The following is a 16,481-nucleotide window of genomic DNA, read 5'->3' on the forward strand; positions in this document are numbered from 1 at the left end:
CAGACACCTCAGTTTTCACTGTGTATAAGAACACCATCAATGCAAAGCTACAGGCCAGTTTTGTCAACCAGACTGAGAGGAAACCTCAAGTGAAACCTATGCTTTAGCTCACACTGAGGATCCACTCACCCTATTGGCCAGTGCCAACTGTTTGTACTGGGCATGGCAGTATTCTGGGGACATGAAGTAGTGGAGCACGAAGACTATCAGCTTCTGGAAGGGAAGGAGAAATCTCTAGGCTTATAAAACTAAAGGTGAGACTACACTGTTGACGAGACGATGATGTTGGTAACAGCAATAGAGAACAATGGAGATGGTAGGCTCAGATCAACTACTCTGCAGCTCCTTGTCCTTCCCAGTCATTTAAACACTTGGTCTTGCTTTGGCATTTGTGGAAGCCATTGTATTTGTTTTTCTGAAGGGTCTTCAAATCTCGCTTTTAATCAAACTGATGTCTTTCTCCTGTAAGTGCTCTTCCCAAGTAGAGGCAGCATATTAACTGCCCTACAATCTTTTCTTATGTTATGTTTTTCCAAATATTACTGGACTTCCAATTTATTTAATTTACTAGTTCTTTCAGAATTCTGGACAACTCCTCTATCCTTTTCCATCAACAAATATTTGGCACCATTCCAATACTTTACTTTCCACTACTAATTTTGCCTTTGCCATCATGATGAGTATCACATTCCTGTTAAAGGTTGGGGCAAAAAATATGAGTTTAATGTGGTTATCCATCACTGCATTGATTGACACAGCACATTAAATCATATGCTGTGGTTGGTTTATGGCTCTTGAAATCCATTTTCTGAACTGTATAATAAATTAGTTCACAGGGCTGGAATCTGCAAAGCAAGTGTAATTCCAGATGTCATTTTTCTCTTTGGTTTACTCTTGTCAGCTGACAGGCAGCTGAAATAGATTTGAATCCCGCTTCCCAGAGTGTCAGAATCTTGTCCATTTGAGTCACTTTTCTAGTTCACTGGAGCACAGTTGGCAGAAAGAACACAAGAATGGCAGAAAAGGTACTCCCACACAAAGCTAGGATTTGATCAGAATAAGCAAACTGGGAAGTTAATGCTCACTGAGTGAAGGGCTGAAATGCAGAGTGGCAGCTTCTGCTTTTGAGGATAAGAACTACAGGAACAGCGTGGGTTTGGTAAGGAAAATGGGAGTTCTGGAACTTAAGGCAGCCACTGACTGTGGGGTGAAATGCAAACATTTCCTACCAGCTATTAACTTAAATATCCATGGATTTTATCTTTGGCAAAAATATTCAGATATTAATGCTACACTAAATCAAATCTAATATTACATGACAGAAAGACTGGACCTACTAATAAACTTCCTTCAGAATCAAACCTAAGCTTCCTAAATCTTTGGATGCTTAGGCTAAAGCTACATCATTTATTTTCAACAGAGATCACCAGTGGCTCACACTATCAAATCACAGTTTTAAAGGACATTAAGTTTAATGTGTTAATCACTTCAATAGAGCATTTCATACTGTTTTAGACTTTGTATTAAGAATAGTTATTTCTGGCAACTGTAACGTACCAACTTCTGGCTTGGCATTCAATTAACATGACAAAGCATCATCACAGACTGTGTTTCTTTCATAGTATTTCATAGCCCTCTGGTAACTCTCTGGGTCTGTGACCCTTACAATACCATCTGTTCTGATGCCATTGTGTCTATTGCTTTTTCAAACGGTCATAAATTAAAAACCAGACAGAATCCCAAAGAAGCTACTGTCAGCTGTCAGGACAAACTGTAACAAGAACCACGAGAAAAGTGGAAATTGAAATGGCTCTGCAGCTGACAGATGTTGTAATATAGGGTGGTTGTCGTGGATCAGCATTTGTTGTCGTATAGGTTGTTCAACCACCCTGAGCACAGCTTCCAGGACAAGATGTAAGCAGGGGAAGAAGTTTATTATGTTATACAGCAAGATTATATAGGCTTTTTGAAAGCATAGGTGTCACATCTTAATTGGCTATTTTCTACTGGAATGCATATAATTAAAGCATACAATAGATTAAAATAACAAAACTATATTTTAACACATCATTCCCTTTCCTGTCTAGATGAAACTGGAGAAAGAACTTAAAATTATGAAGGCAAAACTGACAAACGCACACACAAACAGATTTAGTAATCCTCATTTACTGAGGATATCAAGAGGATGTAGTCTCAAGGAGAAGGACTTGGGATATCAGTTGATGAAAAACTCAACATGAGTGGCAATGTGTGCTTGCAGCCCAGAAGGCTAAACATACCCTGGGCTGCATCAAAAGAAGTGTGACCAACAGGATGAGGGAGGTGACCTTCCCCCTCTACTCTGCTCTTGTGAGACCCCACTTGGAGTACTGTGTCCAGCTCTGGTGCCCCCAAGCATGAGAGGGACATCAAACTGCTGGAGCAAGTTCAGAGAAGGGCCATGAAGATGATCAGAGGGCTGGAGCAGCACCCCTATGGAGCACTGTGAGAGTTGGGGCTCTTCAGCCCCAAGAGGGGCCCCAAAGGGGTACAAGAAAGCAAGGAAGGGACATGAAGATGCTGGCTTGTAACTTCACTGTTGATGTTAATATTACATCACATCACCACGACAGCAATGAAAAGATCCATTATGCTTAGCAGGAAAGCAAATTCTAAAGGCACCCAGGCTTTCAAAACAGAAGTGAAGGAATTTTCTTTTCCAAGTCAATGTAAAACCAAAAGCAAAGACATTCATATAATCAAATTTTGAGAACTGGATTATTCCCATCTTAGAAAACAGATGAAAAATAAAAGAAACCAAAGACAAGCTAATAGTGGAAGAATTCTCACTACCAAATAGCGTTTGCATTTCAGAAATAAAATTATTATTTCAGTTTTCTTAAATTACATGTAAGGCCTGAGAACAATGCTGAAGAAAGGAACGGTTAGAGGTATGGTCATAGGGAAAAATGTCAAGCTTCTCTCTAAGAACTGTGTCCATAGATTTGGCCACAATGGTTTTACTGAGAAGACCACTCTCATTTCCTATTTCATAACTCTAGTTACAGAAGACAGCAGTCAGTTTCACACAGAGAAAACACTAGACTTTTTTAGTACACAAGGTGGCCAAGCAGCCTGTATCCTCTCCCCTAATGAGAAAACAAAGAGATGGCAGCTTTCTGAAAAATAGTAGCTTCACATTGCTTTCTTCATACCTTTTGTTTCTGCTTGTTGAAAAAAAAAAATACTCTAATATGAAGACAAATGGAAAAATAGCAATCAAACCTCAGACGTGAATACAGTCCTCAGAGTCAGACCAAGCACACTTCAGATTTTCCCATGAGTTTAAGGTCACCAAGATAATTGGCTTCTCTATTAGTTTGCTCACCTAGATTAAAAAAATACCTTGACACAAAAAAAATATCCTGGCATTAACTTTAAAGGTCAATTCTTTAACTCATTCTAAAACCAGTTAGGTACCAGAAAAGACTGTCTATGTTTAAAGAAAACTAATTGTTAAGAAATTATATTATGCTCTCCACACATACTATAAATAGTTGAATCCTTCCAAAGTGCAAGGTTCAACTCACAACTCACCTTTAAACTGTAGACTCATGAGCAGGGGAAGGACTGATAAGTACAATAACAGCTAGCAGAAAAGGAAAGCTTCAGTAAATAGAAAAGAGGTCTTCAAATAAAATTTCAAATATGATGAGTTGGAGAGATAAAGAGGCATAAAAAGATTCTTCCAGACTGGGGATTTGCAGAAAAAAAACCTCTACCAGAGTAGACAACTTATCTGGGGAATGCAGCTGTTTGACATAACCCTGGCAAAAGCAAGCATGAGAATAATTTCCTGAGGGACCATTGCTTCCAGACCTCTAGTTTTGCATTAAGGTAGGCCACTTTCTGCTCGATGAGGATAAGATAAAGCACAACTTTCAAAAACAAGTTATCGTTCCTAGTCAGAAAAAAGGAGTCATAACTGATTAGGTAACTTCTGGTTCTCTCAAGAGCAATCTGTTGTCTCAGGAAACAACTCAGACTAAAGCAAGTCAAGCTCTGCTCTGACAGATGAAAAGCAAAAGAATAATTTCATCAGGTGCAGCAGAAACACACCTGAGAATTGCCAAATCCATGCACTGGTAACTCCTGATCAATTTTGTAATAATAGGGTATTATAACAGAGACTGTTAAGATCTCTGACACTTGGCTACAGTGCTACAAGCTTCTCACACACATTTGCTAACAACCACAGCTAAACAACACGGAATGTCTCATTCAGGTTGCTGTTGATGGCAGCATTTAGTTATATTTAGTTATATTTCACCACTATGCAGAACAAGAAATGGGAAAACAAACCCCAACAAACAACAACATGTGTAGATGACTTCACATCTCAGTTGTTTCCCTGTAGCTAATGAGTTCTCACCTACAGAATTCTACAACAGACCCTTTCTCAGGAAAAGGAAAATCAAATCTCTTTTGTTCATAACACTGAAAATAACTCCTCAAAAGTATGTCTTTTTTACTTATATGAAATTCAGTTGTAGATTATTAGACACCAGATGTTGCCTACAAGCGAAAGCCATACATACCAGGTGCCACACAGCTTTCATTGCTGTGTAAGTTCTCAGCTCCAGATATAAAGCAATACTTAAATAAATTCAATGAGCACAAAAAATGCCCAGGAAAGCAAAATAATCATAATTAGCACAGTGCACACCTCAGCAGAATGACCTAATTTAAAAAGTGTTTTGCAAAGCAATTCTCATACTGAAAGGAAATTACATAGAGCAAAATAAAAGTTCTATTTTTGAAATCCATGCACAGTAAGACTGACAAGTGTCCATGAAAAAGGATGTAAGAGACTACAGAGCACAGCAGGGATTAGCACTGTCAAGGGCTAGGGCTGGGCCAGCCACTAAATGAGTGACAGACTCTACCAGCACTTCTCCTTTCCCAAAGAGAAAGGGAATAAGGGAGAGAGACTGATGGTTTGGAAATGAAAATTAAAACCACTTTAATGAAAATAATAAAATGCAATATATACAAAATATATACAAACCCAGTATCAAACCCAACCCCCCTGATAGCACTCAGTCACTGTCACCACTGATGCTGCTGCAGAAGTGCCAGACCTGATTCAGTGGCAGATGGCAACCAGATCCAGCAGCTGGATTCTGGAACAGGATTCAGGACCTCATGGATTGAGACTGAAGGTAGGACAGAAAGAGTCCTTCTTTGATGTCCACTACTGAAGAAGAGGAAGCAAAGACGAAGAAGAAGCAGCTTGATCCTCGTGATCCCTCAGCTTCATACCAAATGATGTACATGGAATGGAATACCTTACTGGTGAGTATCGGGAATGGTCCACTCCTCCATGTGGGTGCAGCCTTTCATTCTGCACTCTCAATGCAGTAGTACACAAGATTTAGGAGTGACCGTGGTCTGTATACCAGTCCTTGGTACTAACTAAAATCACTGTGCATTACCTTGGTTTCAGTAAAGCATTTGACACTGTCTCCCACAGCATCCTTGGCGCTAAGCTAAGGCAGTGTGGTCTGGAGGACCGGGTAGTGAAGCGGATTGAGAACTGGCTGAAGGAAAGAAGTCAGAGAGTTGTGTTCAATGGTATGGAGTCTAGTTGGAGGTCTGTATCTAGTAGAGTCCCTCAGGGGTTAGTACTGAGACCAGTACTATTCAATACATTGATCAACAACCTGGATGAGGGAACAAGTCAAGCAAGTTTGCTGATGACACCAAACTGGGTGGAGTGGCTGACACACCAGAGGGTTGTGCTGCCATTCAGCAAGACTTAGACAGGCTGGAGAGTTGGGCAGGGAGAAATTTAATGAAATTCAACTAGGGCAAGAGTAGTCTTGCATCTGGGAAAGGACAACCCCTTCCATCAGTATAGGTTGAGGGCTGACCTGCTGAAGAGTAGTGAAGAGGAAAAGGACCCGGGGGTCCCAGTGGATGGGAGGTTGAACATAAGCCAACAGCGTGCTCTTGTAGCCAAGAAGGCCAATGCCATTCTGTATTAGAAGTGGTGTGGTTAGTAGGTCAAATAGAGATATTCCTCCCCCTCTACTCTGGTGAAGCTGCATCTGGAATATCGTGTCCAGTTCTGGGCCCCTCAGCTCAAGAAGGACCTCAGGGAACTGCTTGAAAGAGTCCAGTGCAGAGCCACAAAAATGAGTAGAACATCTTCCTTATGAAGAGACTGAGGGAGCTGGGGCTCTTTAGCTTGGAGAGGAGGAGACTAAGGGATGACCTCATTAATGCTTATAAATATTTAAAGGGTGAGTGCCAAGAGGATGGAGTCAGGCTTTTCTTGGTGATGCCCAATGACAGGACAAGGGGCAATGGGTAGAAGTTGAGGCATAGGAAGTTCCATGGAGACAGGAGGAAAACATTTTTTTCGCTGTGAGGGAATGCTGGAACAAGCTGCCCGGGGGCATTGTGGAGTTTCCCTCTGCAGAGATATTCAAGATCGATCTGGATGTGTTCCTGTGTGATCTGGTCTAGGTGATCCTGCTCTGGCAGAGGGGTTGGACTGGATGATCTTTCAAGGTCCCTTCCAACCCCTAACATTCTGTCATTTTGTGTGAGCAGTAGTCAAAGCAGTTAATTAGTAGAAACTGAGCTAAAAGGTAAAATCACTGAACAGAATTAGTTATATCGTAACTGAAACGAGGACAAGCACACATTTTGAATTTCTTCCAAGTCTTCTCTCACTTTCATTTTATTTTATTTTTTAAACAAAGAGAACTTAAATATCAAGAGCAGCTATTAGCACTTTAGTGACAGGAGGCCTCCTGGCCATATCCTGATTTATTTGGACTAAATCTACTGACGTTTTCATTCTGTTAACATCAGTCTTGCTTGTTAGTATTTTTCCACTAGGAAAAATCTGTAGATTTTTTTTCCATTTACTCTCTTTTAGATGGTCAGTTGCCCAGTAAAAGACATGGAGGAAAAGGCAACAATTACTTTGGGTATCAACAAAAACCCAATGACAATGACTTTAATGTAGTCAGCCCTTTTAAAGGTAAAATGCATGAGGAAATGGAAGGACTTTGGAAAGACTTTTAATGGAAATTATCCTTTCTAACACCTATGAAAAGTCCTGAAAAAGTACATTGTTCATTGTGCTGCAATCAGATGCTTTTACTAGCTTGCTGGTCTGCTCATTATCTCTACTTACTACTATGAAACAATGAGATACTTTCCATGGAAACAACTGTAAAGAATCATAAATACCTCGTGTTTCTTAAATAGTATTAGACAGACCTTTGTCTATAGAAACCTCAATGCAGATCACTGAAGTATACTTGAACCTCCCATGAGAAAATTGTGAACTGACAGAAGAGAAGCCCAAAACCTTAATTTGTGAAGATCCCAACTAAGTGTTTTCAATTGCACTGTTTTGCCACTGACTCCTCTGTATGGTCATTTCCCAGCCATACTGGATAAGCAGGATGCATGAGGATCATGAGTGGAAATATTTTGGAATCAAAAGACCATGCTTGTGGTTGCATCGTAGCATTAGAAAGCTCAAGTATTAAAAGAACCCAGCCAAATCAGGGATATAAAAATATCAGACTGGTAATAACAATAATAATAATAAAAAGCAGCACCATTATAAATTAACAGAATGGGCCATTTTAATGAACTGTGGAGTACTGCAATGCCTGCAAGACCATGACTGGTTGGTAACGACTAGGTTGTATGGGAACTGGTTTGGCAGCATCTCACTTTTTCAGTGCAAAGACAGTAAGATGTAGCCATAATTTTAAGGCAGGTTGCAGCAGAGAATATATGTATATATGTGTATATTATATGTGCATATAGACTATTAAATAAAGTTGTGAAAGATAATTTTTTGCACCTTTCTTCCATTGATTGCTATGTGTATATGGGTAACATACCATGGAAACAAGGAAAGAAAACAAAATCTTTGCTTTTGCCACCAGAAGAAAAGATTAAAATCTTGCATAATAGGACAGCTGTAACAAGACTTTGTCCCCACACAAGTGCCCCCATCATGCTGTCTAATGGAAATCGTTACCTCTATCTACAAAGCTTGTTTTACTTGTAATCCTAGACTCGTGGGATGACTGAGGCAAGAAGAGACCTCTGAATATTGTCCACATCCAAACTTACTAATAGAATAGAATAGACCAGACTAGACCAGGTTGGAAGAGACCTTCAAGACCATCGCGTCCAACCTATCATCCAACACCACCTAATCAACGAAACCATGCAACCAAGCACCCTATCAAGTCTCTTCCTAAACACTTCCAACGATGGTGACTCCACCACCTCCTCGGGCAGCCCATTCCAATGGGCAATCACTCTCTCTGTGTAAAACTTCCTCCTAACCTCCAGCCTAAACCTCCCCTGGCGCAGCCTGAGACTGTGTCCTCTTCACAGTATCACGGTATCGCTAAGGTTGGAAGAGACTTCGAGGATCATCGAGTCCAACATGTCACCACAGACCTCATGACTAGACCATGGCACCAAGTGCCACATCCAATCCCCTCCTGAACACCTCCAGGGATGGTGACTCCACCACCTCCCTGGGCAGCCCATTCCAATGACTAATGACTCTCTCAGTGAAGAACTTTCTCCTCACCTCGAGCCTAAACTTCCCCTGGTGCAGCTTGAGACTGTGTCCCCTTGTTCTGGTGCTGGTTGCCTGGGAGAAGAGGCCAACCCCTTCCTGGCTACAATCACCTTTCATGTAGTTGTAGAGGGCAATGAGGTCTCCCCTGAGCCTCCTCTTCTCCAGGCTAAACAATCCCAGCTCCCTCAGCCTCTCCTCATAGGGCTTGTGCTCAAGGCCTCTCACCAGCCTTGTTGCTCTTCTCTGGACACGTTCAAGTGTCTCAATGTCCTTCTTAAACTGAGGGGCCCAGAACTGGACACAGTATCAAGGTGCAGCCTAACCAATGTACAGGGGCACAATGACCTCCCTGCTCCTGCTGGCCACACTATTCCTAATGCAGGCCAGGATGCCATTGGCCATCTGGGCCACCTGGGCACACTGCTGGCTCATGTTTAGGCAGCTGTCAATCAGCACCCCCAGGTCTCTTGACGTAGAGTCAGCTAGAGTGGGTTGTCAAGGGCTGTGTCCTGTCAGATTTTGAATACCACCAAGCATGCCAAGGCAAGCACATTCTTTACATGAGTATTTGAAATACTGTTACCATTAGGCAAATGGTCTGTGAAGGTAGTGCCCTTGCACCCCAGCTCTCTGCTTGTCAATTACTTGAAACAGAGAGTACAAAAAAGGAAAACCCTCCTCAGATGGTTTGTTATGATGTCTAGCACAACCAAAACACTGATCCAGACTGGGCCATCTTTGGATTTCATTCATTGCCTTGAAACAGTACTTGGTTGCTACCTACCAAATTATGACTTGCTGTATGTGAAGTTAATTTTGGTAATAGAACCCAGTTCAGAGATTCATGCTATAAAACATGAATCAAAGCTTGAGATGAACATTACTTAAATTTTGACAATTGAAAACAAGGATTCTTACATTTTTCCAGGAAGAGAGAAACAACTTGGAAGTAATACTGCACACTGCAGACTGACCCGATGCAACAGCAAATTGTGATGAATTATCTGATGGGTGGAATTTTATCAGTTCCATACAATACAGGAAAAACACTGGAATGATTCATGACCTGCCAAAAAAAGAGTAACTCTAGCCAAAGCATCCCTTCCTTCTGACAGTATCTACCACTAATTAATTTTCCATTTTTAAAAATGGGAACAAATAGAAGTGAAAAAATGGTTCATGGCAAGCTAAGCCTGAATTGATAAACTGTAGAAAAATCTATCACATGGATAACATGAAAACAGACAAAACCAGATAGTTAAAGCTGAGCCTACGAGACAGAAATCCCCCTGGAAAAAAAAACCCAAAACCAAACCACCATGAAAAAACCCAAACAACACAACACTTTTTCAATTCAGAGGTAAGCTCTTTCAAACGCAAATCTCATAAAAGTTGAAGAGAATTTAAAAAACCAAACCACACACATACAAAAAAAGTTACAGAAAAAAAGTTACAGGAAGTTGCCTTAGCCCGTGCTACTAGATTCCTATAAATACTACAACCCAATGATTTCGGTTCTCCATCTTACTCCAGTTCCATTCAGTGCAACAATAGTGCATGCTGCACAAAATCAGCTTACCTTTGTATTTTCAGATATTCACACATCATATAAACCAAACAACTGATTTAAGCCTACTTTCAGTATTCCTCTTGTAATGGCTGTCAGCTGAGCACAGCACAGACAAGTTGAAAACTGTGAGAGTTCTTCTAGAGCTCACTTTCAGGTGGTGAAAGAGTGGAGGTATTTTCTTGTTGAAAGATCTGCTTCTGCTACAGCTGCTTTAAGCCACTTGCAGTAAATACAGGGTAATGTGGAAAGTAAGTCTATTATGAAGCAGGACCTATGTTTCATCAGCCCCAAAATATCACTTTCAGGAGAAAATTCTCAAGTGATAAGCACAGAGAGTCCTGCCAGAGTAAATGGGAGCTCATTGCTTGAAGTTATAAGCAAAATTAGTGCATTAAATTCCTATAGTCACTTTCTGTTTCCAAAAGAGCAACTGAATTCTAGTTTAAACTCAAATGTGTAGAAATGTATTGTCAAATACACACCAAAAATAGATCTGCTCTAAAAGAGTACTTTGTTAAATTCAGATAAATCACCCAGGAATTAAAAAATGCTACTGATCTTCTTCCAATGGCTATCTTTAAGATATGAATCAGTGGTTAACTGCTGTGCTTCAGCTCAATAACTCTAAAAATAAAAGGAGCTAACTCTGAAAACAAGGAAACAAAAAACTTCCTTGATTATTCACCTTGATCCACACTTTATTATATGTCAAAGGCTAATGACTATGCAGGTTAGTGTTATGTACTTTTTTATTGTACAAAGCACCAATGTTTTTCTGGTTTAAGGCTAAAATGTGAAATAATACTTTCAATGCAGAAAAGAACACAGCCTGTGAGTACCCAAGGCAGGTGAATAATTGAAAGTGTCTTGAAAGGGTTCTTGAGTCATTGAACTCACTGGGTGTGTTCCAGGTTAAAACACAAGTAGTGCTGCTGTTGTTTTCTCAGAGTGCAGAATGCAACTACTTGAAATATTTAGGTGTGACAGTGGTCACATCACAGTAAAATTCTTCAGTAAGAAGCAGTGAGTTTTTTGGCTGAACATATGCTTTGCCTTCTGTACTTTCTATGAAATAACTTTGAAGTTTCTGAAGGCAAAGCCACAATATTTCACTAACCAATCTAACAAAACCAGTTACCACTATTTGTCCATTCTTCCTCAACCAGCATGTGCAGAAGGATGAAGACCTAGACAATGAGTCAAACAAGCACTGAGATTTTGCATCAGCATTTAGCTTTAGTTACAACACAAACCACCCACAAGAACCAGCATAATGTACTTAGAACAAGCCTATGTGACCAAAACCAACAATTTGTACAATACAATGAAAATCAAATGAGTTATTCAGTGTTCTCCAGATGAAATCTTTGCTACGAAAGGAAGAATAAAGAATAGGATACACTGCCTTATTGAAAGAAAGAGTTTGATTGACTGTGTTTAGTCTTTAATCTTCTTTAACTCCCCTGACCCCTTCAAACTCATGTTTCCAAAGTCTTCTCTGCTTTTCCTTTCAGGCAGCTCAACATCCTTGACATAAGCTTACACTACCCCTAAGTACTGCCAGACTGCTTTCTGGCAACGTGTCTTTGGTTTGAAGAGAAATGCAAGAGATCACTGCAGTCAGATAAAAAAATAACAATATATTTAGAACTGAGAGGTAAAAAGCACATGGTTAATCTAAGCCTTTAGAGGTATGACTTAGTACATGTAGGAAACTAACAGATATATAACAGTGTGTATTGGGAAGTGTAGTTAAGATAATTATTTTTGAAAATTAATTTCTGTGTGATGAGTAATTTGGGATAATTTCTCCCTTTCTGCTGTAGTTTTCTACTTTAGAAGTTAAGCTACTGGTAAGATTAACTGGCAAGTGCTATGATGAATTACTTAATTTTAAAAAGTACTATCGTTTTCTAGGATTATCATGATAAACAGATGCTGGAAAAACTATTTCATGGAAAAGGTACATTTAGCAAAGAAATTTTCAGCCTGAGAGAGAATACATAGCTTTGTTTGCTGGACAGCGGGTTGAAATATTCATTGCCTTTCAGGCATCATTACTGAACGTTGGTCTGTTTCACATCAGCAGTAAGGACTACTTTCCACAACAGCACTCTGACTGCAGGAGATAAAAGACTTTTCTGTTTTTTTGTTTGGTTTTTTTTCCACAGAGGAAGGAAACAATGACAAAAGCATGAAGGTAGCAGTAATCTGGAGGTGATGACAGAGGGTAGAAGAATGGAGAAAGTTGCTCAAATAAATCCATTTTGGTCAAAACAGGCAGGTGACAACCAAGTATATCTCACATTCAATTGAAGTGTGGATTGTAATTTTCCAACTTAGCAATTAAAGTAAACTTTAAATCTCATTGAGTGTGATAAAAAGCAATTTGAAATAGAGGACACAAACAGAAGTATTTCAAACATTTAAAGCACAATTTTGCATTGTGTACTATGTAACCTTAAAAACAAGAAAGGACACTGCATTTGTTCAAAAGTACTGTTGCTGCACTTTGTGAACTACACTTAATTGATACTGACACGTTACTGCTTCTCTCCTGACATCCTGTGAGCAGTCAGAGCTAGCCAAATAGCAAGCTGGTATAACCCCTGGCTTGGAGAAAATGTCACTAGGAAATAACACCTGAGAACAACGCAAATCTTAAAATGATAATTGCTTAACAGAACACAGTGAATGAATGTGTGGATTTAAACATCAATTTTATGAAGAATAATTTAGTTAAACAAGCAAGTAGAGAGACTTTTAACAGCATTTTGCTTTGAAAGAATTAGTGTTGCTGTTCAGCTGATTTAATTAACAGGAACCCAAACATTTCAGATGGAAATGAAATAGCAGTGAGCATGAAACACAAACACAGTGCCCCCTGCAGCCAGGTCTCTGTCAGAATATATCACATGTTAAGTAAAGCAATGCCCAATCAGTTCCAAGTTTGAGTGGAATATAGCTAAACAAATTGTCATTTATTCATGGATAAAGCCTCCATCACTTAGTGTCATGATGTCATAGGCATTTCTTTACTAAGGCAAACACAGCACGAGTTAACCTCTCCCTCCAAATAATCCCAATTATCATTTTGTTGGTGAACTGATCTCTTCCTTCATAACTCTTCCAATTTTCACACCATTGCCAAGTTCTCTTGTTTTTAATTATAGCAAATCTTTAAAAAAGGAGTATATCATGAAGACCTTAGAGACAGTAGCAGAATTAATAATAATTTGTTTCTTTAGAAATTTGTCAGGTTTTGGAAAATATAGTCTTTTAACAGAGCACACCAACCAAAAAAAAGGGGTAACTGCATTCAGGAAATGCCTGCGACTCCTGCAAAGAGCATGTCTTCATGGTCACATCAATGGAATATAGAGGCTGCACTGGAGACAAATGCAAGAGTCTTTGTGCAGAAACTCCAAAGCACAGGATGTGCTACAGCTCACAGGAGAAAGCATGTAAGTTGTTAAGCCACAAGACTAAACTTCATAGTCTTTCTTCACACATTTCTTCAGTAATTTAGATTAATAAGGTTGTTCCTATGAAACAGTAGATTGTATTTAGGAAAAATAACTTAAAGGGAATTATGGCCAAAAAAAATTGTAGTGAAAAACAGTAAAGCCTCAGAGTTTAATTTTTCATTCTTGTTGTAAATGATCTGTCATCATTGAAAGGATGGATTATAAAAAGAGAAATCTTGCCAATAAGCCATTCTTGTTCATACAAATATAAACAAACATTTCATTTGGTTTCTGTTCTTAGTTAGACAACTACAAACAGTATCTCAAATCAAAGATTCAAATATCTAAATCACTATCACTGGGAAATTTTACTGATTACCAGAGGTCACTTGTTCTAAAATTTTAAAACAAACAAACAAAAAGCTTCCAAATTGATTTCAGGTTTAACTATTTCAGCTAGTTTTACTTGGAGAGGCAGGGGTGGATAATTATGCTATATGTGCATACTTGTGTTATCCTTCAATCTTATTTCCTTTTAATGGAAATTATACATAAGGCATTACATAGTGTTGCATACATACATACCTTTTATACATAAAGTCATTATGATCTATACTGAGTATTGGTCCATACCAGGAAATTCACCAAAGCTTATTAAATAAATCTAAGCTCTAAGGTAACTGTTATGTTGAAACAGCAGCCGAGTCCAGTAGAGAGGCATTCCTGCCTATGGCAGGAGGTTGAAGCAGATGACTGCTAAGGTCCCTTTCAGCCTAAGCTATTCTAGTATTCTGTGATAATGCTTCCTATACATTACTGCAAAGCCATATAAAATAATTTTAAAATACCAAATTAATAATGGAAAATAAGGTGGTCTTTCTCATAGAACTTTGGTTCATAAACTGTCAGCTTAGAATTGCGAACACAAATATTACAAGTTAATGCTTCAGCTGTTGTTATAGCGGCTGCTACCTCCACAGTGCTGTTGCTATAGCTCTTTTGCCATCAAGATCGTATCTGTTTGTAATAAACAGTTAAATATACACAAAGTGTTGAGAAGTGCAGATATTCATCTACACACACAGGCATGAGTAAACACTGCAAACTTCCTCCATAATATAGTTTTGCAATAGTCAAAAGGTCAAGAAAGATACAGCATCTTGTAGTCTTTCCCCACAAGGAATTTTACAGACAACTATTTTCGTAGCATACATCTTTAGCATTTCTATTTAAATAGCATAAATCCCTCAGCATCTATTCAAAACACCATGTTAGTACAGAAAAGCTCTAGAAAAATAGAGAAAGCTTTTAAAATCAAAACTTTAAATGCTAAAAAAGGACTGGCCAACCCAATGAATAGTTACCCTCCAGCCTGCATTCAGATCGCTTGTATTGGAAGCATGGTATTTATCACCTTGTGCGCCTCTGAAGGCAGCTCATTTCTCAGTCATTTTGAACAGCACTGTGTGTTTACAGGCTACTTATTCAAGGATGGATTCCGAGGAGCAAAAAAGATATCCAGAAAAACATGCTTTAACTTTCACTGAGCTGTACTGCTTTAGGGAGAGTGCCTGGCCTATTCAGAATCAGAAGCCTTTTGGCATAGGTCAGTAGGTTCAAATATCTTGAAATGTCCAAAAGATGGAACAAAAAACTTTTCCTGTTGTGCCCTCCTATCCAACCTTTTGTCTCATATGTTCCCCTTAGGGATGAACAAGACATTTCTCTGCATGATTTATAATCACCTAGGCAAAAACCTGCTTCTAATTCTGAACAAAAAGACTGGATAAGAAGCTGATTGTAGTTGTTCTACTCTGCTCTATTTGTAAAAAAAAAAATTAAGAAAAGGAAGTACTTTTCCTTACACAGTAAGCACAGAATATATACATAGATGTACATATCAAGAATATAAATAAACTTAATGCATTTATCTTAGGGAAGGCACCTTTGCACTTAAAGGTACACGCTCCTCTGAAGGTAAGATTGATTCTATACCATTGGAAAATCCAGGAAATCACATAGCAGTGAAGTAGACAGTCAATATGTAGAAATCAAGTTTTAGTTCAGAATTAGCAGAATCATCTTTCTTCTAGACTACAATATCAGCTTTTCATTTACCACGAGCCACCTTTATTTCACAGCACTACTGAAGACTAGGCAATCTCCAATAGGACAGAAATAGTCTTACTGCCTGCAGATCCTTTTCATGTCCCAACACACAATGAAGAGAGAATCAAAATCCAGAAAAGACCATTTCTAAAGCTATTGTTCTAATAAGAATATAGGTCAAAAACTTACAAGCTGTGGGTTACCCACACCAAAGTAAGACAAAAGTACTTACAAATGTAGACCAAAGACTTACCAGCCTCTGCATGCTTTTCACGTGGGTAGGACTAATAGATAAGGCCTCTTCATACCAGCGTTTGGCTTCATCGATATTTCCACGAAGTTCAGCAACCTGACCTCTCATGTAGAGAACATAGTGTGACATGGGAAAGAGATTAGCTGCTTCTTGGGTACAGGCTGTGGCCTCAGCAGGCTTCCCAATTCCTATGTAGACTTCAGCTGTGAAGGAATGTGGAGATCAACGAATGATTCTTGCTTCATCATATCATGACTAGATCTTGTCATGTGCTGTATTTGAAAACAGTTTCATTCCAAGCAAAGGTTATTCTCCTCCAAAAATCTCACACTTAAGAGAAACTATTACATTAATTATTTTAAACAAATTATTCTTTCATGCAAGTTTCTTCTCTAAATGCAGTTTAGGAGTTTAAAACTCTAAATGGCTGGTTTGAACACCAGACAACTCTTTCTAGTTTGTTAGCTTTAA

At 39.0% G+C, this 16,481-nt stretch overlaps 1 protein-coding gene across 7 annotated transcripts in view; it reads right to left on the reverse strand.

Moving 5' to 3' along the window:
- The window catches only part of TTC7B (tetratricopeptide repeat domain 7B), a 118,985-nt gene that overhangs the window by 12,970 nt on the left and 89,534 nt on the right, over positions 1 to 16,481 (reverse strand). For all 7 annotated transcript variants that reach the window (XM_068148769.1, XM_068148770.1, XM_068148768.1 and 4 more), the window contains one exon: positions 16,011 to 16,213. In XM_068148769.1, coding sequence (XP_068004870.1) covers positions 16,011 to 16,213 — 203 coding nt within the window. The remainder of the gene's footprint in view (positions 1 to 16,010; positions 16,214 to 16,481) is intronic.

This window comes from Melanerpes formicivorus, unplaced genomic scaffold (genome assembly GCF_026170545.1).
Source record: "Melanerpes formicivorus ecotype bairdi unplaced genomic scaffold, bMelFor1.0.p_v2 SCAF_17, whole genome shotgun sequence".
NCBI lineage: Eukaryota > Metazoa > Chordata > Aves > Piciformes > Picidae > Melanerpes > Melanerpes formicivorus.